The sequence below is a fragment of the Dipodomys ordii genome, unplaced genomic scaffold (genome assembly GCF_000151885.1).
Source record: "Dipodomys ordii isolate 6190 unplaced genomic scaffold, Dord_2.0 Scaffold128, whole genome shotgun sequence".
In the NCBI taxonomy this organism is placed as follows: Eukaryota; Metazoa; Chordata; class Mammalia; order Rodentia; family Heteromyidae; genus Dipodomys; species Dipodomys ordii.
In genome coordinates this window covers 684057-710179 of record NW_012267344.1, presented here as the reverse complement: position 1 = coordinate 710179, position 26123 = coordinate 684057, and the positions used below count along the sequence as shown (strand labels likewise).

The window sequence follows — 26123 nt, the reverse complement described above, 5'->3', positions numbered from 1 at the left end:
AGTATTTCCATGAGAGGACATATCAGGGGGACCTACCATGTATAGTGACAAGTGCAAAGCTCCCTGGGTCTGTTGTGTGTGTTAGAACACCTGTGGCATCATTACACCTCAGTGATATCATAATTCATACTCTCAGTTGCAGTTCTATACTCTCTAAGCACTTGTTCTAAGTTCCAAGAGTCAGGGTCAGGAAGCTTTAGTGGTATTTCCTTCTCATATAATTGCTAATAGCCACAAAGCTAGGGGGTCAAAATTCTGGAGGATACAGAGAGAGAGAGAGAGAGAGAGAGAGAGAGAGAGAGTGTGTGTATTGAGACTTGAACTTAGGGCCTAGGCACTGTCCCTTAGCTTTTTTGCTCAATGCTAAAGCTCAGCTTCCGGTTTTCAGGTGGTTCATTAGAGGTAAGAGTCTCATAGGTGATGGTGGCTCATGCCTCTAATTCTAGCTACTAAGGAACCTGAGATCTGATGATTGCTGTTCAAAGCCAGCCAGGGCAGGAGATCTATGAGACTTTTATCTCCAATTAACCACCAGAAGATCTGAAGTGACTCTGTGGCTCAAAGTGGTAGAGTGCTAGACTAGAGCAAAAAAAGCTCAGGTAGTGGACTGGGAAGTTGGCTCGGTGGTAGAGTTCTTGCCTTGCATGCATGAGGCCCTGGGTTCGATTCCTCAGCACCATGTAAGCAGAAAAAACTGGAAGTGGCACTGTGGCTCAAGTGGTAGAGCACTAGCCTTGAACTGAAAATAGCCCCCAGGTCCAGATTTCAGCCCCCATGACACACACACACACACACACACAGGTAGTCTCTTTTGGTCAATCATGGGCTTGAGCTCAGGTGTTTGTCACTGTTATCAAATGACACTCACACCACCATATACTTGCATATTGTTAAAATAAGCTTTTATAAAGAACATTATTACTGGGGGAATCACAAATACGAAATACTTAAAAGTTTAAGTATTTTTCTAACTTAGTAAAATATAGTCAGGTAATTACCTTGTTTTTAATCAGCTTGGCTCTTTGGGCAAAATTAAGTGTTGATAGTGTTTCTCCAAAGCACCTGGATCCAGGATGAACATTTGCAATTATGGCTGTTTTGGCATTACCACCTAGAGAATCCTGTTCGATAACATGAAAGATACACATATTAGTTGAGAAAGCACAGAACCTTTAAAGCAAACTACTACAGCTCAAACTGTCCCACCATGGGTCTTAGCAATATTAAAGCAGACCCAATACCCAAGATGTCTGTTACCCGTAGTAAGAAGGTAAGTTTGGAGTCTCTGTAGCAAATGTGTCTCTGCTTTCCATTACCCACATCAACGAGAGCAGTAATCACTTGTCCCAGGCAACTCAAGGATCGGTTTATGTTACCTGCTTCCTAAAGCATCAGGGAAAAAAAGAAAAACTCAGAGCAAGAAGTAGTGGTACACAGCTACAGTCTAAGCACTCAGGAGACTAAGGCATGAGGATTGAGTTTGAGGCTGGCTTGAGCTACACAGTAAGATCCAGGCCAGCCAAGGTCACATACAAGACCCTGTCTCAAAAACAAAACAAAGGCACTGGTAGCTCATGCCTGTAATCCTAGCTCTACTCAGGAGGCTGGGAGCTGATGATTGCAATTCAAAGCCAGACTTGACAGGAAAATCTATAAGACTCTTATTTCCAATAAACTACTCAGAAAAAGCCAGAAGTGGTGCTGTGACTCAAGTGGTAGAACACTAGTCTGGAGCACAAAGAATCTCAAGGACAGTGCCCATGCCCAGAGTTCAAGGCCTAAGACCAGGAAAAAAAAAATTAGGCACAATGGCCACTATTTTGTTTTGACCTAAAATATTTCTAGTAAGTTGACCATTAGAGACAGAAAGTAATACATGGGCACTATTAAAGACAAGTGAATTTCAGTTAAAAGAATGTTCAACTTCTCCTGTTTGATATACACAGTAACTTTAGAAAAGTACAAAAGCAATAAATTGCTAACTGTACTTCAAAAATAAATTTTCTTTTGGTCTGGTCATGGGGCCTGAACTCTGGGCCTGGGCACTGTCCCTCAGCTCTTCAGCTCCACAGGACCACTTCTGGCTTTTTTTTGTTTGTTTGTTTATGTGGTGCTGAGGAATCGAACCCAGGGCCTCATGCATGCAAGGCAAGTGCTCTACCACTGAGCCACCTTCCCAGCCCCTCAAAAATTCTTTTTTTTGGCTTGCCAGTCCTGGGGCTTGAACTCAGGGCCTGGGTGCTATCCCTGATCTCCTTTTTCTGCTCAAGGCTAACACTCTACCACTTGAGCCACAGCACCACTTCCAGCTTTTTCTGCTTATGTGGTACTGAGGAATTGAATCCAGGGCTTCAGGCATGTTAGGCAATCACTTTACCACTAAGCCACATTCCCAGCCCCTCAAATCTCACTTTAAATAGAAAAGGTGCATCTGTAATTCTGATTCCTAATGATATGTATCTTAAAATATAGAATCCCTATGTATACTTTAATGACAATTCACATTCAATACCTGTATTCTTACTGGTAATACATATGACATAGAAGTTCTGGTCCCACTACTAGTATGTTGGCTTAGGAGTAGGTCCTTTTTTATTTCTTTTCAATAAATATTAGAGAAATTATATACTCATATATCAAAGAATGAAACTGGACATATCAAGGTTAATAACTAAAACTGAAGATGAGATCTCAACAGCTTAATAACTTAAATGTGAGGTTTGAAACCATAAAATTCCTGTGGGGAATATGCTAGAAATGATCTGTTCAACTTGGAGGGGGCTTGGGGGAGGGAAGTAGAAGAAAAATGAGGGAAGGGATAACAAGTTTGACAAGAAATGTTATTACCTTATTTATGTAACCTTGACAATAAAAAAATAAAAAATTCCTATAGGGAAACAGATAAATACTCCTTGACACTGACATGAGTGATCTTTTGTAAACAAAGGTAATAATGACTCACAACACAGGTAACCTTAACAACAAATGGAAATACTTTCTGTACAGCAAAGGAAACAAAGGGAAAGGCAGCCTATCAGAGAGAAAGTATTTACAAAACATTTATCTAGGGGCTGAAAGTGTGGCTTAGTGGTAGAGTGCTTGCCTAGCATTCATGAAGTCCTGGGTTCAATTCCTCAGTACCACATAAACACAAAAAGCTGGAAGTGGTGCTGTGGCTCAAGTGGTAGAGCGCTACCCTTGAGCAAAAAACAACAACAAAAAAAAAACAGCCCATGGACAGTGTGTAGGTCGATTTCAAGCCCCAGGACTGGCAAAAAAACAAACTAAGAAAACATTTATCTAGTAAACTTTTGTGTGTGTGTGTTGGTCCCTGGTGTTTGAACTCAGGGCCTGAACACATTCCCTTAGCTTTTTCACTCAAGGCTGGCGCTCTACCACTTGAACCACAACTTCACTTTTGGCTTTTTGGTGATTAATCTGTGACAAGTGTCCCATAGACTTTCCTGCCTGGGCTGATTTCAAACTGCAATGCTCGGTCTCTTGAGTAGCCACAGGCACCTGACTCATGATTTCATCCTTACCTTTAACCTCATCCCTTCTGCATGAGTATCTTTTTGCCTTTCAGATCCTGCTAAATCCACCAGATTTAGTAAGGAGGTCCGTATGTTCACGGTCTCATTACTCTTCTCCATTGACTCTATGGTGATGGTAAAGACTGCATGAGACCTAGAGGACTCTCTGTTCATTGATGTAGATGCAACACGTCTGTTCCTCCATCCTCCAGACAACACCTGGGTCAAAGGAGCCACACAGGTACACTTAAGACAACTGAATCACAAAGTAAGCACCTTACAAGTGCTCGTTCTAACAAGAATATTCTAACAGTTAATGTTCTACTTTCATGTGTATGCAGGTCAGAAGACTTGAACTTCGAACTTCATAATCTCACTTAGTCTGTTGTGCTCAAGGCTGTCACTTGAGCCACAGAATCACTCTGGCTTTGTGCTAGTTAAAGATAAAGGTCCCACAGACTTTCCGATCCGGGCTGGCTTCAAGCCACGATCCTCAGATCTTAGCCTCCTAAGCAGCTAGGATTGTAGGTGTGACCTATCAAGAGCTCTGTCAGTGGGTTTGTCTACCCTGAGCTGAGAATTCAGAAGCTGGCTTTTAGTGCCACACCACAAGCAAGCAGAGGTAGAAAAAGAACAGCCACCTGGTAAAAGGTTACCATACCCAGGGATCTCCTAAAATAAGGAGCTCCATGGGGAAAATCAACAGAAACATGCATGCTAATTCGATCATAAATAGTCAAACACATTTTATTTAGTTTTTTTTGTTTGTTTGTTTGTTTTGCTCAAGGCTAGTATCTTACCACTTGAGCCACAGCGCCACTTCCAGCTTCTTTTGCTTAGGTGGTATTGCGGAATGGAACCCAGGGCTTCATGCATGCTAGGCAAACACTCTACCACTAAATCATATTCCCAGCCCTCCATTGTTCCGTTGTTAAATTAAAAAAAAAAAAATTATGGGCTGGAATGTGGTTTAGAGGTAGAGTGCTTGCCTAGCATGCATGAAGCCCTGGGTTCAATTCCTCAGTGCCACCTAAACAGAAGCTGGAGGTGGCACTGGACAGCACCCAGGCCCAGAGATCAAGCCCCACGACCGAGACACACGCGCACACACACACACACACACACTCACTCTCTCTCACACACATACTCTCTCTCTCTCACACACACACACACTCACTCTCTCTCACACACACTCACACACATACACTCTCTCTCCCTCTCTCTCTCACACACACACACACACACACACACACACAGGAACAATGGACTAGGAGGAAAGAGAAGACAAGGGTGGTTCACAAACCCAGAAGCACTCTACATTGCAGGGTAATTTATTTTAGGAGTATCTGATAAGAGGGAATAATAAGCTAGGCGCTTGTGGCTCACACCTGTAATCCTAGCTACTCAGGAGGCTGAGATCTGAATATCACGGTTCGAAGGCAGCCCAGGAAGGAAAACCTGTGAAACTCTTACCTCCAATAAACTACTTAGAAAAAGCCAGAAGTGGTGCTTTAGCTCAAGTGGTAGAGTGCTGGCCTTGAGCAAAAGGAGCTTAGGGACAATACCCAGGCCCAGAGTTCAAGCCCCAGGCTCGGGGGATAATAACACCCAAATACTACAGCATCAAGTAACCCTAAGTTCCTTTTTTGGTGGGAGAGAAGTCAGAGAGAGTATCTTACTATATAGCCAAGAGTACCCTTGAACTCACAATCCTTTCACTTCACTCTCTTGAAAGCTGAGATTACAGGCAAGTACTACCATGCCTGGCCAAACTTGTTTTTTTTTCTTGTCTGTTGTGGGGCTTGAACTCTGGGCCTGGGCGCTGTCCCTCAGCTCTTCAGCTCAAGTTGAGTGCTCTACCACTTGAGCTACAGAGCCACTTCTAGTTTTCTGGTGGTTTATTGGAGATAAGAGTCTCATGGACTTTCCTGCCCGGGCTGGCTTTGAACTGCAATCCTCCAATCTCAGCCTCTTGAGTAGATAGGATTACAGGCGTGAGCCACCAGCGCCCAGCATGGCCAAAGTTTTATATTAACTAAGTTACTGACCATGAACATTTTGTGATATGACTTTATTAGTCTGAGATTGAGATGCAATCACACGCATGTTTATTGCCTATGTATCAAACCAACAGTGCTCGATACCTGATAGGCTTCGGCAGCTGAGGTCACCACCTGCTCAGATGCACCCACAACAAAGACACCTTTCTTGATGTGCTCCCTCAAGTACAGGCCAGCTGCAGCAGAGTCCAGCAGGTCATAGATCTGTTCATTGTAGACTTCGATGAAGGAACACTTACAAAGGAAACTCTTCCCATCTCCAGCCTGTGAAGGACAAGCCTTACTTAGATGCATTATGTTTACATTCACCCCCAGCTTTCACCAGCACTCTTTTTCACAAGTTGTTAATTCCCCATAATAGGTTCCTTAAATACAAAATAAAGTGCCTAAAAAAATCCACATCACTAGACTCACCTTTCAGAACACAGAACTGTGCTCCTTCGATTTCTAGATGTTTCCAGAGGTGCCAAAGACCACCATAATTTGAAGATTGTAACTGCATTCTTTTTGTTTGGTTTGGGGCGGCTCCTGGGGCTTGAACTCAGGGCCTCGGTACTGTCCTTTAGCCTTTTTGCTCAAGGCTTCACACTCTTACCACTTGAGTTACATCTCTAATTCTAGTTTTTTGGTAGGTAATTGAAGGCAAGTGTCTCATGCATTTTCCTGCCCAGGTTAGTTCTGACAGTGATCCATAGAACTCAGCCTCTTCACTAGCTAGGATTATAGGTGTGAACCCCTGGAACCAGGCAGACACTGGGCTTTTAAATGCATGGTGCTGAACTTAATCATTTCACTTACAAGTAATTTGTACGTCTTAGCTGCAATGTTAGAAACAATATTAAATATCAGTTGCCCTGATATATAAGGAATAAAACATAAACACTAAGGGTTAGTAAGCCTGGAATTCTCAAAGCTAACAAGAAAATACAATCACTAGAACACCTCAAGCTGTGAAGCAGAGAGAAAGGGAAGAGCACATTGCAGGTTTTAGGGCCATAGCACACACACAGCCTGATCATGGTGAGTGGAAGGAAGCAAGGATGGAGTCCATCACTACAGGACATCAGGTGACATCCATGATCACCTGTGAGCTGAGGTACTGGTAGATGATAGGCACTGGTAGATGATGGGACATGGCATATTAGAGTTTCTCTTTTTTGGGGTTGAGATTTTCTTTACACTTTGTATCTTGTAAAACCTTTTGAGAAGCAGTACTGTTCTTTTTTGTAAGCAAGCACACCAGTTAAAGGGTGATGCATGCTTTATAACCTAAAACCTCTAATTGAAAACCCTCAGTTTTTATTTTTTTGTCGGTTGTGGGACCTGAACTCTGGGCCTGGGCACTGTCCCTCAGCTCTTCAGCTGTAGACTAGCACTCTACCACTTGAGCCTCAGACCCACTTCCAGCTTTTTCTGCTTATTTGGTGCTGAGGAATCGAACTGAGGGCCTCATGCATGCAAGGCAAGCACTCTACCACTGAGCCACCTGCCCAGTCCCTAGAGTTTTTAACTTTATCTTGGGAACTGACAGGACATTTATACCACACTAGCCTATCTACTTTTCAGATTCATGAAAGATCATGTTCATGAGATAACTTTATTACTAGCTAATGAACTCAAAACGACATTTCACAGAACCATTTTGTTTGTACATTCTTACCTTCTCTTTCTCACGATCAATTAAGGAAAACAAATATTCAAAACTTCGGGGGATTAGTCCTCTCAAGTTATGAGAAAAATGATCAGATTCAGATGGTCCTAAAAAGAAAAAAAAAAGGTAAAGAAATAAGAAGCCTTTTGATTTTTATTCTAACCCAATGGCAACACTGAAAGCCAATTTGTAAATAAGATAACATATTGTACTATGTTCTACTTGTTCTTCAAACAAGTTGTATTTAAGCTTGTGAAGATAGAGTAAGAAAACCTGCCTGTCAGTGGGTCTGCGTCAATGGCCCACAGAAGCCATCAAGCCGTATTTTAAAATAGCTATTGTTGGATGAGAAAACAACAACTTCAACAACAACAAAAAACCCGTAGGTACTAAGTTAAGTTTTACAGGAAGGCATAGTAAAGGAAACAAACTAGTACAAACAGCAATAGGAGCTTAATGCAGAGAAGCCAGAAACAGAAGAATGGCTATAGTACAATTTCCTATGTGGAAGTACAAAGCCAAACCAGCCTAATTAATGACAATAGGAGACGAAGCAGTAGTAGGAGTTATTACCAAGAATCTTGATCTTGACAGAGAGTATAACAGAGATATACTCATATATGAAAATCTACTAAACCCCACTACAAAAAACTGGTCTGTGCGAAGGACTGAGTAGGAGCCACTGCTACAAGCATGATTAACCAATGGATTTGCTATCCAGAATCTCAATATATGGCAGAAGCCTGGGGAGCACCGTTACTTAAATTTAGTCAACATCACATTTAAAATGTCTTCCACAAAATGTTCCCTTGCTGTCATCACAGAAAAAAATACAATAAGCCACAAACATTCACCTTTACTTACCCATCATAGTAAAAGTCTTCCCTGAGCCAGTCTGCCCACTGTAAAAAACAATGTGCTATTTAGTATTTTGACACACAAAAAAGAAAAATTGGAAAAAAAAAAACCCTCCTACCTTCTCTAGTTCAATATGGGCTACAAGTGCATAAAATGTCCCCGCAAAAACTTATTTTCTCTTTTATAATTTTTTTTGTCAGTTGTGGGGCTTGAACTCAGAGCTTGGGTCCTGTCCCTGAGCCTCTTTGTGCTCAAGGCTAGCATTCTAACACTTGAGCCACAGTGCCACTTACAGTTATTGAGTGGTTACACTGGAGATAAGTCTCATGGGAACTTTTCTGCCTGGGCTGGCTTCAAACCACAATCCTCAGATCTCAGCTTCCTGAGTAGCTAGGATTACAGGTGTGAGCCACTGGTACCTGGCTCTCTTTTAGAATTCTATGAGGTGAAAAAGGAATGATCTATTTTTTTTCTTCCAGTACCATAACCAAGAGTTAAGTACAGACAAGTGCTTCAATATAATAAAAACACGGCCATCAGAATTTTCTTTTGCAAAAAGTGGACAGTATCTTTATACTGGTCTGTAGTAGGCCTATACCTTAATTTTATATCAGACAATAAATACAAGCTTTCCTTCAGTTCTCAGCTCAGGGAGGCTAGGTGCTGGTGGCTCTGTGCCTATAACTTGAGCTAATAAGGAGGCTGAAATCTGAGGATTGCAACTCAAAGCCTGCATGGCAAGAAAGGCTGTGAGACTCTTTGTCGGTTGTGGAACTTGAACTCAGGGCCTACGCGCTGTCCCTGAGCTCTTTTGCTCAAAGCTTGTGTTCTACCACTTAAGCTAAAGTGCCACTTCCCATTTTATAGTGGCTAATTGAAGATAAGGAAAGTCCATGAACCACTAGAAATCCAGAAGTGGTGCTGTGGCTCACAGTGATAGAGCACTGACTGAGCAAAAGAGCTCAGGGGACAATGTCCAGACCCTGAGTTCAATACCTATGACTGACAAAAAAAAAGAAAAAAAAAAAAAGAGCTGGGGAGAGTGTTTCACATGTTGGTGCTTCACTCCACTCTCACACGGTACAGTGCTTCCTTAGCAAGGCCAGAGCTGAGTTCAAACCCAGAATTATTAAAAAAAAAAAAATTCTTACAGATCTAAATTTTTTAAAAATAAGATCTTATCTCCTTACATTATTCCACTTAAAAAGAAATCAGAGTACCAAAACCAAACTTAATGAAAGTTATATGTCACAGTAGATAGCAAGTGAGTTTTCAAATGACTCAGATGCATAGCAAAAATACCAAATTCTGAATTTACTTTTTGACTAAAGGTTCCTGAAAAATCAGGGGAAAAAATAGTCTACTTGCTTATGTCCTAGTAACACAGAGTAACAAATTTTCCTGCTCAGGTTCCAAGGAGGAAAACAGCACTGATTTTAGCTTAGAAAGACCTATATGTTGACTTTCTACCTTACAGAATTGTAGGATTATGTGTCTACATTGCTTTAAGCCACTACATTTGGTATAATTCATTAAAAACACAATAGGAAATTAACACAAGCGCTCACTCCTATACCATGAACACAGTGGACACTTACTATGCAAAAATGGTGCCGTTATAACCACACATGCACGACTCCACAATGCTTTTAGCCACAGTTGAGAACACCGACTCCTACAAATGTAAGCACCCAACATGTTCACATTTCAGAAAAAAGAAATACAATTTTTTAAAAAATGAGAGTGCTTAGACCTACTTGACAACATGAAGATTACATTGACTATAGAATAATGGCTAAAATATCTAAGATGCTAGAACTTCAACTAATGATAGGTGAGTTGTTACTCCTGTAATTCTAGCTACTCAAGAAGTTGAGATCTGAGGATCCTGGGTTGAAGACAGCAGAGGCAGCAAAGTCCATGAGACCCTTATTTCCACTTAACCATCAAAAGGGAAGTAGAGTTGTGGTTTAAATGTAGAGTGGCAGCCTTGAGTGAAATAACTAACGGACAGCATTCAGGCTGTTCAAGTCCCAAGAGCAGCACACTCGCATTGCATGCATGCAACAAGATGAGGTGCAGGTTAGGAACCAGACCATATGTAGCATCTAATCAAGCTAACTTAGTAACATTGTTTAAATGTTTTATTTCTACTGGCCAGTAGTGAACTAGATACTTAATTTTTTTTAAAAAAGAGGGCTGGGAATGCTGTTAGTGGTAGAGTGCTTGTTTAACATGCATGAAGCTGTGGGTTCGATTCCTAGTACCACATAAACAGAAAAAGCTGGAAGTGGCACTGTGGTTCTTCAGGTGGTATAATGCTACCCTTGAGCAAAAGCTGCTCAGGGGCAGTGCCCAGGCCCTGAGTTCAAGCCTCAGGACTTGCAGAGAGAGAAAGAGAGAAAGGAGGGTGAGAGAAGGAGGGAGGGAAAGAAGGAGGGAGGGAGAGAGATCTTGCCAAAAAGGTTCATGTGCATGAACAAGAGAATATTCCACCTGGGCATCAGTGGTTCATGCCTGTAAACCTAGCTACTAAGGCAGCTGGGATCTGACGATTATGGTTCAAAGCCAACATGGGTAGAAAAGACCCAATTAACTTATTGTCTTATTGTTTAACATATATATAATATATATTTAATTTATTGTTAACTTAGTATCTTCAATTAACCACTAAAAAACTGGGAGTGGAGGTGTGCCTCAAAGTAGCAGAGCCTTGAACAAAAGAGCTCAGGGACAGTTCCCAGGCCGATTTCAAGCTCCACAATCAACAAAAAAAAAAAGAGAATATTCCAGACCAATGATGTCCAGTACAGTGGTCATTAGCTACTATGCAGCTATTTAAGATTAAATTAAACTTAGTTCAGACATACTACCCACAATAGAGGTAGACGTACCCATTTGTACAGATTTTAAATTTTATATAATATTAACTTAAAATTAAGTAGCAAAAGGTTAATGTAACAGACAGCTCAGACATAAAACATGCCCAAATTACCAAAAGTTATATGAGATAGGACTAAGTTTCAATTATATTGACCTCAATTAGAAGAGAAGTTATTGGCAATAATACTAAATCCATTAACTAGGCCATGAACTGTACTTATCACTTATCAAGTGTCTCTAAAGAGTATATATCCAGGCAAGTGCCAGTGGCTCATGCCTCTAATCCTAGGAGGCTCCAAACTATGGTTGGCAATTCAAAGCCAGCCCAGGCAGCAAAGTCCATGAGACACTTATCTCCAATTAATCTGCAAAAAGCCAGAAGTACAGCTGTGGCTCAAGTAGTAGAGTGTTAGCAGAAAAACCTCACCACAGTGCCCAGGCCCTGAGTTCAAGCCCCAGACTGCCACCATTCACCTCCATCTCTGAGGTGAGGAGGAATAAAATGAGCAAGGGTCATTCTGGTATAGTTCGACGAATAAAGAACAAAATTAACAAAATTAGATTTGAAATATTCATGGAATGTTTGTGATTATTTGAAATCTCCCAAACTAAAACAGCCAGAAATGAAATCCTTACAAATCACCATGCCTTCCACTCTCCAAGAAGAAAATGTCAAGTTTCTAGCCATCATTACCTGAGTGGTGTTCATGTCCGCAACATAATCAAACATAAAGGTCTTGGGCTCTGGGTTAGAGTGTAGCCGCAGAGTAGTGGACGAGAGCACAGACAAGCACAAGTTCTGTTCTCCATCAGCAAATCTCCCGCCTTCTGCCGGTGGACGAATCCGCACAAAAACTTTGATGGCATCACCTTCATGACTAAAGACAACAAGTAAAAGTAACAGCAGAAAGTAGGGGTGTGGCTCAAGTGGCAGACCTTCACTGAAAAACCAAGTGAGAGCACAAGGCCCAGTACTATCACCAAAACAAAACAACAACAAATGACAACTGAAAAACACAAACAAGCAGGCCAATCCAAAGGAAAAAAATAACAAAGCTAATTGTACAAAGGAAAACTAAGCCGGGTGCTTGTGGCTCACATTTGTTATCCTAGCTACTCAGGAGGCTGAGATTTCAGAAGCACAGTTCCAAGCCAGCCCAGGCAGGAAAGTCTATAAGACACTTTATCTCCATTTAATCACAGAAAAAGCTCGAAGTGATACCATGGCTCAAGTGGTAGAATGCTGCTGGCCTTGAGCAAAAGCTGAGGCAAAGTGCCCAAGCCCCGAGTTCAAAGCCCAGGATGAGAAAAAAACAACAACTAACTAAATGGGTCTGAGTCTTGTGTTGTCTATAATGTTTCTGCCAATAAGCATGAGATCTATCCCAACTTAACTTTTTTGCTTCAAATCACCCCAACCTTTTCTTGATGTTGATTTACTGCCTGATAGGTACATTCATGTGCTTTTCCAAAAATAAATTCAAAGACAGTTCATTTCAAAGAACTCCAAAAACTATTTGTCCCTTATTTCCTTCTAATAATAATAAAGTAAGTACCTCAACAGGATAATTATACAATTTATAGGAGGGAGGAAAGGTAACTCATTTTCCCCATACATCTCCACTAGTTAAGGACAAGCTAAATTTTGAAGCAAGAGTCCCATTATGTTAAACAGTTCTTTTAGAAATACCACATCACGGGCTGGGAAGTTGGCTCAGTGGTAGAGCACTTGCCTTGCATACCCGAGGCCCTGGGTTCGATTCCTCAGCACCACATAAGCAAACAAGCAAACAAACAAAAAAAAGAAATACCACATCACCAGTTCTTTGGGGCTGGACAAGATTTTTTTTCTTATTTTCTTACCTTGGCTGGTCAGACTGAGTTGTCAAATTTCGAAAATTAGCTAAAAGGAAAAAAAGATAAAAAGTCAGAAAAGGGGATTAGTATTGCATAAATCTCCTTGACCTATAACACGTTGCTCAGGTGCTGCTTGGGCCTCTTCTATTGCCCAGACTCCTCAATCCACAGTGTTATGCCCAGCCCAGCACCATCTTGTCCATTTTATCCCTGTGTACTTTCTTGGTACTGATGAGATTTGGTTTCATGATTATATATTTTACACACACACACACAGAAATGATCCCCAAATTTAACATTCCCACTAGTCTATCCTCCTCAAACTCAGACTCTTACACACTTGACCATTTAATACTGCCAGTGGATAATATCAAACCTAATGATTCCCAGACCAAATTCCTGATCCTCTCTGCCTACCCAAAAGTTTTACTTCAACTCAGTAAATGACAACTCATCTTTCCATTGGCACAGGCCAAAAACCATAGTCATCACTAACCCCAGTTGTTTTTTTTTGTTTTTTTGTTTTGGTCAGATGTGGGACCTGGGTGCTGTCCCTCAGCTCTTCAGCTCAAGGCGAACGCTCTAGTACTTGAGCCACAGCACCATTTCCAGTTTTCTGGTGGTTAATTGGAGATAAGAGTCTCACAGACTTTCCTGCCTGGGCTGCCTTTGAACTTGATCCTCTGATCTCAGCCTCCTGAATAGGTAGGATTACAGGTGTGAGCCATTAGCACACGACACCCAACCCCATGCTTGTTCACACTTCATTCCAATTTATGTTGGTAAGTATAAGGTAAAAAATTATGAGCTGGGTGCCGGTGGCTCATGCCTGTAATCCTAGCTACTCAGGAAGTTGAGATCTGAGGATCATGGTTCCAAGCCAGGCAGAGCAGAAAAGTCCCTGGTGAGACTCTGATCTCCAATTAGCCACTCAAAAACCAGAAGTGGTACTGTGGCTCAAGTGGTAGAACACTAGCACAAAGAGGCTCCATGACAGCACCCAGGCCCTGAGTTCAAGCCCCACAACTGACAACAACAACAACAAGGTAAAATTTTGAAAGCTTGCCTGGTGCCTGTAATCCTATTCAGGAGGCTAAGATGTGAGGATTTGAAGCTCAAGAACTGGCAAGCAGGGCTGGGAAGGTGGCTCAGTAGTAGAGCGCTTGCCTTGCATGCCTGAGGCTCTGGGTTCGATTCCTCAGCACCACATGAGCAAAAAGAAAAAAGCCGGAAGTGGCGCTGTGGCTCAAGTGGTAGAGTGCTAGCCTTGAGCTGAAGAGCTGAGGGACAGTGCCCAGACCCAGAGTTCAGGCCCCAAGACCGGACCCCCCCCCCAAAAAAAAAGAACTGGCAAGTACAGGCACACACACAGAGTTCAGTTTCTTCAACCACAGGCCTGCCCTCATTCCATTAATAGACATCCCATCCAATAAGTTCATAAAATAGATGCAATGTAAGAGGTGCTAGATATACACAAAACCAGCAAATGACTAAGAATCTAGTGAAAATGGAGAGGCTTAGAACAAGCACAAATGGAGGAAAGAAAAAAAGAGTGTGGGGGAGAGATTTCAGGACAGATGTCCTTGAGTTTGGAACCGATTGTGAAAATATTGTGGTCCTCTCCCTTGTCTGCGATCTCTCTTTCCATGTTATCACCTATCAGCAGGAATCCAAAAGTACTAAACTTTTAAATGGAAAAATTGTTTAACAACTTATTCAGTTTTAAATGCTGAGTAGCAAGATGCCATTGTGCTCCCCAAAACCTGGGGACAAATTCGTGTGGTACACACAACCTTTCCAATAGTCACTAAAGAGCCAGCCTTGTCAATTGTCAAATCAACTAACAGTATGACAACTAACAGATTGTCACAAGCAAGCAGAATCAAGTATCCTTCTGTTCAGATAACCTTGTTGGCACTGATGGCCTGTATCATTCATCTCATCTGGGACAACCACAAAAGGATAAGTACAACACAGTATAATAGTGTGACAAATATACACCGACAAAATGATGATTACAAAACACTCCAACCTCAGAAGCAAAGTCCTTGAGACTCTTATCTAGAATTAAGCACAAAAAAAGGGAAGGAAGGAAGGAAGGAGGAAAAGAAGGGAGAGAGGGAGGGAGGGAGGGAGGGAGGGAGGAAGGGAGAGGAAAAGGGAAAGAAGGAAGGGAAAGAAGGGAAGGGAAGGGAAGGAAGGGAAAGAAGGGAAAGAAGGGAAAGAAGGAAGGAAAAAAGAAAGGCCAAAAGTGGTGCTGTGGCTCAAGTGATAGAGGACTAGTGTGAGTGGAAAAAACGAAGGGACAGAGCCCTGAGTTTAATCCCAGGAACTGCACACCACACACACACACACACACACACACACACACACACACACACACACCATTTTCTTTTGACATTAGTTATTGTGCATCTCTAGCATAAACTTAATCATAGATTAAAAAAATAAAAGCAGTATCTATAGATTGTGTACTAAGGTATATTCTATATTCAAGTAAGGGTTTGGATAAGGGGGAGGGTTGTGACTGGAGGGGCAAGTGTGTATGTGTTTATGGGGGGAGGGAGGGGGAAAGAGAGAGAGAAATCTGTAAATTCACCATCTGAGAAAGAGGAGTCTTCCTTTTAAGAACATAACTCATCGTAAAAAAAAAAAAGGTAAGAAATGTGGAAACACATATTAGGTGGCGGTTTCACGGGCGGATAGGAAGGCAATAACGATAAAAGAAGGCTAAGTAAGAGCTCAGGGGCTGGTGGCTCAACACCTGTCAGGCTACATTGCTCAGGAAACAGATCCGAAGGTCGCGATTCGCAGCCAGCCAGCCAGCCAGCCAGCCCGCCCTGGGGCAGGACCAGGAGTTCCGTGACACTCCTCTCTCTCCTAAACATCTCAGGAAAAGAAAGGGGGTGTAGGGAGGGAGAAGAAAAGAGAATTGAACCTGGATTCAAGGAGCAGAACGCCAAGTAAAGCTTTCGGGGACAGTTTGCCCACAGGCCCGGAGGAGTTCAAACCCCAGGATCGGCACCGTCAACACACAATCGAATGAACGGAGCAGAGATGCAACGCTCCTGGGGCGAGACCCGGATAGAGAAACACCTCAAGACGAAGAATTGCGGGGGGGGGGGGTCCCTCGGGATTGCGGTGGGGTGCCCGGGGGAAGACACGCGAGGCTCGGGTCTCCAGCCCTACCGCTCCCGGGACCGGGTTTGAGACACCCCGCGAAGGAAAAGGGATCGAACGAGCTGCGTCCTTCCCTCAGCGTCCCTGTCAGGGGAAGAGTCCGGGGAGACGCGCGCCCCCAGGGCCGGGGCGGACGCCGGGCCGGGGCCGGCGGCGTCGGTCACCTCGGGGATGAACGCCGCGGGCCTCCGGCCCGCCAACCCGCGGCTCGTGACTTACTTCTGCAGACCGACGCCATAGCAACCCACGGGGGTCCCGGAGTGGAGACGAAAATGAGGACACACACCCGCCTGAGAGGAAGCGCCCGGCCGCCACGCGCGACGCGGGCCCAAGGGGAGGGCGGGCGGGCGGGGTGGGCGGGCGGGCGAGGAGAGAGAGAGATTCGACGCTCTTCGTTCGCGCTCGCAAGATGGCCGCCGATTTGAATCTGGCGCGCTGGGCGGGCGTGTGACGTCACCGCAGGCCCCGCCCATCCTGCCCGCCTCCGGGGGGCGTGGTAGGGAAAGGGGGCGTGGTCGTGAGTGACGTCATGAGAGCGCGCCGGCGACGCGGGAACGGGCGTTTCCACTCGAGTCGCCGCCGAGGCCATGAGCAAGCGGAATCAAGTGTCTTACGTGCGGCCGGCGGAGCCCGCGTTCCTGTCCCGCTTCAAGGAGCGGGTGGGCTACAAGGAAGGGCCCACCGTGGAGACCAAGGTGAGCCCGAGAGAGCGAGGCGCTTCGGCCGGGTGCTGACAGCTTCCTCTTCCCGCTGGAGTCTCATCTTCCCCATCGTCCATTACCTCACCCCCCCCCCCCCACACACACACCCCGCTTCGGATCGGCCTCAACGGCTAGGGGACGCGTCACTTTGCTTCATTCAACCCGATCCTCGGGAAAGGAAGAAGGCTGTAGCCCCACCCCGTTCCTGTCCCTGCTTCTCTCGTAACCCACTCGCAGAGCGGGTGAGCGGGACTGAGGGGCGCGGCGGGTGCGGTCCCCGTTTTTCCAGGAACTTTTGAGGCGACGCGATCCTCCAGACAGGTTCCAGACTCGCGTCTGCGGGATTACTTGCTGCAGAAAAGGGTCCCTTGCTGTTTTCCAGGTTAGGTGCTAGAATGGCAAGGTGGAACACCGGTATCACCCCCATAAAGGCCCGTGTCGAATGGAGACAAAATAATGTATTTATTTGCTATCTATGAGTCGGGCCCAGTGTCCAGCAGAGAAGGTGAGATGAGGTTAGGCCGGCTAGAGGCTCCAAACCTTCGGAGGTTTGCCTGAGTTGTAGTTGCCCAGTGAAGCTTGCTAGACACCGGGGAAATCTCAAGAGAACAGAAGGCTCCAAGGAATGGTTGTGTTTGTTTTTATTATTGTGTGTCGGTACTGGGGCTTGAACTCAGGTTCTACCCCATTCCTGAGCCTTTTCCGCTGAAGAATGGCACTCGACTACTTACTTGAACCGTAGCTCCACTTCTGGCGTTTTGCTGGTTAACGTGTCACCGCTTTTCTTGACTCAGCTACTTTGGAAGCTCAGGCAATAAATGAATATGAACGCTTGATACTGGTTTGGAAAAAATAAGATATGCATTATCTCAAAGCATTGTGAGAAGACTTTTTGTGTCAATGAAGAGGTTAGGCAAGATGGTACAAGCCTGTAGTACCAGGTCTTCAGGAGAAAGGAACAAAGATTGGGAAGCGCAAGCCAACCTGAACAAATTTAGAGACTCATTATTTTAGCCAGTCCTGGGGCTTGAACTCAGGGCCAGAGCACTGTCCCTGTGCTGCTTCTTATTCAGGGCTAGCACGCTACCACTTAAGCCATACTGCCACTTCTGGCCTTTTCTGTCTATATGGTGCTAAGGAATTGACCCCTGGGCTTCATGCATGCTAGACAAGCACTCTACCACTAAGCCACATTCCCAGCAGAGACTCTCTTAAAATCAAAATAAAAGGGCTAGGTTTAGTCTCCAGTACTGAATTAAATGTTTAAAACATTTAAGTGTTTAAAACACTTAAAAATGATAGCTTTTGGGCTGGGGATGTGACTTGGTGGTAGAGTGCTTGTCTAGCATGCATGAGACTCTGAGTTCTACTCTTCAGTACTACATTAAAAAATAAATTTTAAAAATAATCGTGCACAGCTTAGCTTTTTATTTTTTTGTGGGTCATGGGGCTTGAACGCTGGGCTTCAGTGCTATCTCTGAGCTCTTCAGCTCTCTACCACTTGAGCCACAGTGCCACTTCTGGTTTTCTGGTGGTTAATTGGAAATAAGCCTCACTCTTTTTCTGCCCGGGCTGGCTTTGAACTGAGATCCTCAGATCTCAGCCTCCTGAATAGCTATGAATATAGGCGTGAGCCACTGGCTTACTACCTGTCCAGGCCAAGTCATCAGGCAAAATGGTGTATTTATAGGTGTACAGTGAGTACACAGTTTGAGGTTTGAGAAAATTTTCTAATTAAAACCAAGAAGTCAGAAAAAAATATGTATTGTGTACAAAATGTTTTATGTAACTACGTATCTCTCTACCCATCAAACAAAAAAGGCACAATAAGGGATGAACAAAGGTAGTATAATGACCTGAGAGCAGGAACATCCACAGAGGCACAGTTAAAGGTGACAAGTTTTCTTTTTCTTTTTTTTGTCAGTCGTGGGCCTTGAACTCTGGGCCTAGGCACTGACCCTGAGCTCTTCAGCTCAAGGCGAGCGCTCTACCACTTGAGCCACAGTGCCACTTCCGATTTTCTAGTGGTTTATTGGAGATAAGTGTCTCACGGACTTTCCTGCCCAGGCTGACTTTGAACCGTGATCCTCTGATCTCAGCCTCCAGAGTAGCTAGGATTACAGGCGTGAGCCACTGGCACCCGGCTAAGGGAGTTTTATTTACACCAAAATGTAGAGATGTTTTCACAATAACTGACTCTAAATGAATGTTCTGATGTGTCAGTGTCACCAAGGTCCACCCCAGAGCCTAAGGGATGAATAGCCATCCATCCTGCAGCTTTCTCCATCCAGAGGGGAGTGTCTCTAACTCTAAATCTTCTTTTGAATAGCAAGGCATTTCTGGCAGCTCTGGTAGGGCTGTAATAACTAGTAGCTCTAGAGGCCCCTCTAGTTACAGAGTAGACTCCTGAGCTGCCTGGTCAGCTCGGTTGTTTCCTTGAACTTCAGGGGTCTCTTCTTTTTAATGACTCTTACAATAAAAAACAAGTCACTTTTTGGGGAAGCCAAATGGCGTCCAGGAGAGGCAATAGCTCAACATTTTTTTTTTTATTTTCCTCCAGAATTTGAGTCCTGTCTCCTTGTATAGGGCCCCATGAACATGGGCTGTAGCAAAAGCATACCAGCTGTCTGTGTAAATATTAACTGTTTTTCCTTTTGCCCACCGCAAGGCTTGAGTGATTAGTTCAGCCCTCCGAGCCGAGGTCCCATGATTTAGGGCGTGTGCCCAGATTACATTATCTGCTGACACCACGGCTGCCCCTTCATACTGAACTCCATCCTTGACAAAACTACTTCATCAGGAGTGGCCACAGGAATGTTTGTCAGGTCTCCCTGAAGTCCACCAATGTTCTGCAGGATTTCAGTGCAGTTGTGGATGGGTTCACTGGGGTCGTCATCAGGAGAAGAGTAGCTGGGTTAAGAGCATTTACCTTCATGAAGGTGATTCTTGGCTGATCCATAGCTGGGCCTGGTACTGCATAACTCGGGCATGTGTTAGCCACCTTGCAGGAGTAGCTCTTAACAGGGCTGCCACCCGGTGTGCACAGTTACATGCAGGTCTTGTCTCAGAGTTAATCAGCCTCTTTACCACGATAGCTGTCACCACTATTGCTCTCAAACAAAATGGCCAGGTGGTTGCCACCAAGCCCAGTCTCTTGGACAGGTAGGCTACTGGTCGTTTCCAAGGCCCCAAGGTCTGGATCAGAACCTGTGGATTGGCAATACCTGTGGATTCTGCCACAAAGAGCTGAAAAGGCTTCTAAAGGTCCAGCAAAGGCCAAGGCTGGAGCTGAAATCAAAACCTGTTTTAATGTCTCGAAGGCTGCCTGTTTGGTCTGTTCTCATTCCAAGGGCCCTACCTCTCCTGCTGTGCTGGAAGAGTGGTTTAGCGTATCTGCACACCCCAAGATCCACAGTCTGCAGGAACCCACAGCTCCCAGAAATTCCCTGACCTGCTTCGTGGTCTGAGGCGTCGGTATCCTCAAAATCGCCTCTATCCTGTTTAAGGAGAGCATTCGCTTCCCTTTTTCCAGTTGGTAACCTAAATAGGTTGCTTTCTGGGTGCACAGTTGGGTCTTCTTGGCAGAAACTCGATACCCCAATTGGCACAGGGTGATGAGGGGGTCCTCTGTGGACTGCTAACACTTCTCATGTGTCAGGGCTGCCAGCAGCAGGTCATTGACATATTTTCATTTGTTTTGTTTTATTTTGTGGATCGTGGGGCTTGAACTCTGGGCTTGGGCGCTATCCCTCAGCTCTCCAGCTCAAGGCAAGCGCTCTACCACTTGAGCCACAGCGCCACTTCCTCATTGACGTATTTTAATAGAATTCCTTCAGGATGTAACTGCCTAAAACTTAACTAGTCCTAGCTCAAGGCATCTTCAAATGAGGTGGGGAGTTTTTAAAATCTTGTGGCAAGCTGGTCCAAGTCAGTTCTCCAGAAAATCTCCCTTCTGGATCTGTCCACTTAAAGGCAAATATGACCTGGCTTACCTTGGCCAGTGGCAGGCTGAAGAAAGCATCCTTTAAATCTAACCCGGTGTAAATGTGCTGTTCTGGAGGTAACATGCCGAGAAGAGAGTTAGGTATGATAGGGTGGATGGTCTCCACCTGCTTGTTTACTCCTCTCAAATCCTGCACAGGTTGATTGTCATTGGTGCCTGGTTTACACACAGGTAGAAGAGGTATATTCCAAGGTGAATGGCAGGGAACAAGAATTCCATTTCCCCCCCAGGCATTTAATGTGAGCCACCATCCCCTCCTTTGCCTCTGCTGATGTGGGATCTTGTCTCACTCTGACCAGCAGTGCCTGACTGGTAAATTGAGCAAGGATGGGCAGTCAGTCTAGGTGGGTTAGTCTCCGCCCAAACCTCATGAACTTTGTTTTGGAAGTAAGTCAGTAATGGTTGAAGCTCTTTGCTTTCTTCTGCGGGAAGCAACATATATTCTTCTCCAAGGCGACAGGTTACCAGCAGACAAATAATAATTTCACATCTTCCTCTTGGAAAGAAATTGTGGCTTTTAGTCAATAAGTCTCGTCCCAGGAGTGGATAAGGACATGTGGAATGAGGAGAAAGGAGTGGGTAATCGTTCCTTCTCCCAGTGGGTTATTCCAGCCAGGGACTGTGGATAGGATTCATTCATTCCAGTGGCTCCTTGGACATCATTTAGTCTTTGCTTAGTTATTGGTCTTTCTGGTTTTTTTTCAATACCAAATAGGCAGCTCCAGTATCCACAATGTTACCATGGGCTTCAGGGGGCTGGAACCCTGAGCCCATCATTCTTCATCCTCTCCCAGGTTTAGAATCTAAACCTCCTTTCTCCTCCTTGGACATTCTTTTTTCCAGTGTCCATTTTGCTTGCAATAAGCACACCGGTCTAGTTCTAGAGGTTCCCTACTGCCATTTATAAATGAGTTATACCATTGCAGTTGAGGGTTTCTTGATCCCTGTCCTTGAATCGCCTTTTTTTTTTTTTTTTAATTTTTTCTTCCAGGGTAGTTCTGTTATCAAACACCTGCTGGGCAACCGCTATCAGCAGTTTGAAGATCTGGGGCCGACTGGGTAACGAAGGCCATATTTAGGGCTCTTTGATTCTCTGGGGCCTCAGGATCTGTAGGTCCTGTAGGCCTCCAAGAGCCATTCCAGAAAAGCAGCTCACTCACCTTAGATAAATTAGTTGGCTTCCTAGCCGCTGCCCGTAACCCCGCTACAGAGTCTGGCAATCATTGGTAAGCGCCTCCTTACCTCGATCGCTGTTGTAGTCCCATCTTGGGTGAGTCAGGGGAGAGACTCCCTCCAAACCGACTGGATCATCAGTGGGGGAAGCATTTGGTCCAAGGACCGCCTTCAAGGCACTGCACCAGGTTCGCTCCCTTCCCTCCCAGGTGAAAAGCACCTGTAAAAGTTGCTGACAATCATCCTAGGTGGTCTGCTGTGTGAAAAATACTGTCTCTAATACAGAGATGAGCCCCTGGGGTTTTTCAGAAGAGGATGGATTTTGTTGTTTCCAGTTATACAGGTCACGGGTTGTAAAGGGAGCATGTGCTATAGAAAGGGGGCTTGCCCACCATCTCCCCCAGGCGCCTGTCTAGGAGGTGCTGATGGCACAGAATAGGAGGAAGTGTGCACCGGTGGGTCTTCCTCTGAGGAGGAGATTTTTCCTTTACAGTGTCACTTACAAGAGCTTCAAGACATTTGTTTTCTCATCCTGGAAAAAAGGAGTGAGTAGAGGTATATACAGGACACAGAACTAGTAATAAACACAGACAAAGAGCCACAGACACTTAACCCACATGTCCCAGATGACTTCCTGAAGAAGTCCCAGATGGCCTCTGGAAGAGGTCCCAGATGGCTTCTCAATGCAGCCCCAGGAGGCGTGGTAGATGTCTCATCCCGGCCTCCAACTTGGAGAAGTTACGCCTTCCACTGAGTTTCCCCAGATGCAGTCCGGCAAACCTGCCCAGACTCACCCCTGGAGAGTTTCCAAATGACTCCTGCCCATATTGGTCCTCAGGAAACAGATGCTCAAGGGAGGCTTTCTCCCCTGAGGGCTGAGACTATCACCTACAAGGGGATTTCCGGAGGGCCAAGGCCCCATGCCATCCAGATGGATTATCTCACGGGGCCTCTAAATATTATGACCTTGGAGTGAGAAAATCCACGGAAGAACGGTTAAAGGTGACAAAGGAGTTTTATTTACACTAAAAATGGGGTCTGTGACTACTTTGTCCTGGGCTAGCTACCCCGAACCAAGAGCAACCTTGACCTCCAAGCCTCCAGTGGTCACCCCCAACCTTTATTAGTCAGTCTGCAAACCTCCTATTAGTTGGTCTTCAAACCACCAATTTGTCAGTCTACAAACCTCCAATTGGTCTGCAAAGCTCCAAAGGGGAAGGCTTTTCCTTTTCCTTCCTCCTTTGCAGGCCTCTCCACTCTCCACAGGCTTCTCCCTAGGCCTCTCTGCAAACCGCAGGCCTCTCCACAGGTCTGCCCTGCTCTGCTCCAGGAGCCACCTGGTGCCATCTCTTCTCTCCACCTTCTCTCTACCCTGTTGCTCCTTACAACACGCAGCCTATATATAGGCTGTGCCCCTCCCCCACTCCAACAGCTCCAACTGTTCCAACTGCCACTCAGGCCCCTCCCCCAAGCTGCCCACTGCCCAATGGCTCCTTGACACCCTGCCCCTCCCCATCTCCCTGGAACAGGGCAATGATGTCAGTGCAGGGGCGGGCCTTCCTGCCCACTGGTTCTTATATTAGGACAACTAATGTTTTGTTTTTTGTCAGTTGTAAGGCTTGAACGCTGGGCTCTTCCACTCAAGACTAGTGCTCTACCACTTGAGCCACAGCTCCACTTCTGGTTTTCTGGTGGAAAGTTTCATGGACGTTCCTCCCTGGGCTGGCTTTGACTCATGATCCTCAGATCTCAGCCTCCTGAATAGCCAGGATGACAGGAGTGAGCCACCGGTGCCTGGCTGAGGACAACAAATGTTTTATGTGCTGCTTTTATTTTAGTCTAACTCTGAGAAGAAATGAAGGTCCAAGTGTTGATTAGGACCAAAGGGAATGGATACAGCTCAGCAGATTCCTGAATAGGCTGGGAATGATTGGTAGTACCCAAAGCAGAGAACCCCCAACTTGCTTAACTATCATGGTAAGATGGAACTGAATCCTTGGGTGATCTGCTGGTAGTCATATTCCCTGATACAGCAATTGGGAGCTCTGGGAATTGAAAATTGACCTCCTTCTACAATTAGTTGATAGTTCTTCTTTTACTGTTATCATTGAAGTTGCTTACAGAGGCAGTGGTTATATTTGGTTCACAAGATCAGCCACTTACCAGGTTATTTGCGCATTTTCCTCTAGAGAATCCAGCCGCAGATCCCAGACGGAGATGGTGAGCACAGTGACAAAGATGATGAACAGCCCCAAGTGGTGGTTTTGAAAAAGGGAGACCTGACTGCTGAAGAAGTCATGAAAATTAAAGCAGAAATAAAGGCTGCCAAAGCCGGTATGTCTGAAAGTAATCTGTTTTGTTGGGGTTTTTTCCCTAGCAATGTAAATAATGTAGATTATGCATCATTTTCTATAATTGTACCCTTCATTTGCAGGGGGCGGCCCTTGGTTCCATCTTCAGTGTTGAAACCATATGTAGAACATTGTGCCAGTTTTTTCTACCTCAGAGTATCAGTTACCTCATCGGTAAAATGGAGACAATAAGTATACCTGCCACACTGGCAGTTTAAGTAAACTTGCCACACTGGCAAGTTTAAGTAAATACATTCTATTAAAAAGTAGGTGGAGCCAGGAACCAGTGGCTCACACCTGTAATCCTTGCTATTCAGGAGGCTGATATCTGAGGATTGTGGTTTGAAGCCAGTTCCAGCAGGAAATTCTTTGAGACTCTTATCCCCAATAAACTATTTTTTTTTTCAAGCCAATAAGCTGGGCGCCAGTGGCTCGAGCCTGTCATCCTAGCTACTCAGAAGGCTGAGATCTAAGGATCACTGTTCAAAGCCAATCCCAGGCAGGTTGTGAGACTCTATTTCTAATTAACCACCAGAAAACCAGAAGTGGTGCTGTGGCTCAAAGGAGCAGAACGCTAGCCTTGAGCACAGGGATAGTACCCAGGCCCTGAGTTCAAATCCCACAACCAACAAAAAAAAAAGTGGTTAAATGGTCGCTGGTGGCTCATAACTGTCATCCTGCTACTCAGAAGGCTGAGATCTAAGGAATGTAGTTAAAAACTAGCTTGAGCAGGAAAGTCTGTGAGACCCTGATCCCCAGTGAACCACCAAAAAGCTGGAAAAACACACACACACACAACACACACACACACAACACACACACACACAACACACACACACACACACACACCCTTAGGTATTTAAGCTAACAGAGCAATTGATGAGGGTCTAGGTAACTGGTACTTAATTCCATAGATTGGCCTCCAGTCTGCCTTCAATTTGCAGGATCATAGGTGTGAGCCACTGTGCTTGGCTACAATTCTTAAATTTTTGGTTTGTTACAGATGAAGAACCAGCTCCAGCTGATGGGAGAATCATGTATCGAAAACCAGAGAAGCGCACCGCAGGCGAAAAATACTCAGGTTTAACGGCAAGCTCAAAAAAGAAGAAAACAAATGAAAATGAAGTAAATACACAGGACTCAGTTAAAAAGAATTCACAAAAGCAAATCAAAAACAGTAGCCTCCTTTCTTTCGGCCATGAAGAAGAAAATGAGTAAGTGTACATGTTTGGACTTAAAGTCTCCTTTGAAATTATATGAGGTATTTTTTTCAAATAACATTTTTCCTGTCACTTTTAAGATAGCATTTTTTTTCCTATTATACTACAAGTTAGTTATAGAATATTTAGAAAATACAGGAAAACTTTTGATAAAACTGATCAATACCCCCACTGGAAATTCCAATTTTGTAGATGCTAAATACTATTATTACAGTGTTTTGTTAGTTCTCTCTTTGGGGGTCTGTATATGTAAACTGTGTTTTTAAGCAAAACTGAGATTGTACTATGTACATTCGTCTCACATCCCACTTAATATTATAAGTGATTTGCAAGATAAATTTTATAAATCTGACATAACAGTACAGAAAATAGGTGTTCTTTTGCTGCTGGTACTAGACTTCAACTCAGGGCTGTGTTTTCTCTTAGCTTTTTTGCTCAAGGCTGCTACTCTACTCCTTGGCCCACCCTAACACTTCTGGCTTTTAGGGGTAAATTGGAGATAACAGTTTCATGTACTTTCCTGCCCAGGCTGGCTTTGAACCATAATCTTCAGACCTCTGTCTACTGAGTAGCTACAATTACAGGTGTGAGCCACCAGTGCTCCAGTACGAGGTCTTTTCTTCTTGAGAGATTTCTTTTTCCAAATACCCTCC

At 44.5% G+C, this 26123-nt stretch overlaps 2 protein-coding genes across 2 annotated transcripts in view; one reads left to right on the top strand and one right to left on the bottom strand.

Annotated features, from left to right (window-relative positions):
- Positions 1–16302, bottom strand: part of Kif15 (kinesin family member 15) — a 46453-nt gene extending 30151 nt beyond the window's left edge. Inside the window, exons 1-10 of the mRNA XM_013030213.1 lie at positions 16242–16302; positions 12849–12888; positions 11680–11863; positions 9701–9777; positions 8109–8146; positions 7254–7351; positions 5678–5857; positions 3543–3752; positions 1258–1383; positions 999–1121 (exon numbers count right to left, since the gene is read on the bottom strand). Coding sequence (XP_012885667.1) covers positions 999–1121; positions 1258–1383; positions 3543–3752; positions 5678–5857; positions 7254–7351; positions 8109–8146; positions 9701–9777; positions 11680–11863; positions 12849–12888; positions 16242–16260 — 1095 coding nt within the window. The 5' untranslated portion in view covers positions 16261–16302. The remainder of the gene's footprint in view (positions 1–998; positions 1122–1257; positions 1384–3542; positions 3753–5677; positions 5858–7253; positions 7352–8108; positions 8147–9700; positions 9778–11679; positions 11864–12848; positions 12889–16241) is intronic.
- A 272-nt stretch (positions 16303–16574) lies between these two features.
- On the top strand, positions 16575–25827 carry Kiaa1143 (KIAA1143 ortholog). Its single transcript, XM_013030265.1, has 3 exons — positions 16575–16717; positions 24089–24233; positions 25254–25827. Exons 1-3 carry the CDS (start codon positions 16610–16612, stop codon positions 25466–25468), a joined length of 468 nt encoding a protein of 155 aa, XP_012885719.1. The 5' UTR covers positions 16575–16609; the 3' UTR covers positions 25469–25827.
- Positions 25828–26123: the final 296 nt, after the last annotated feature.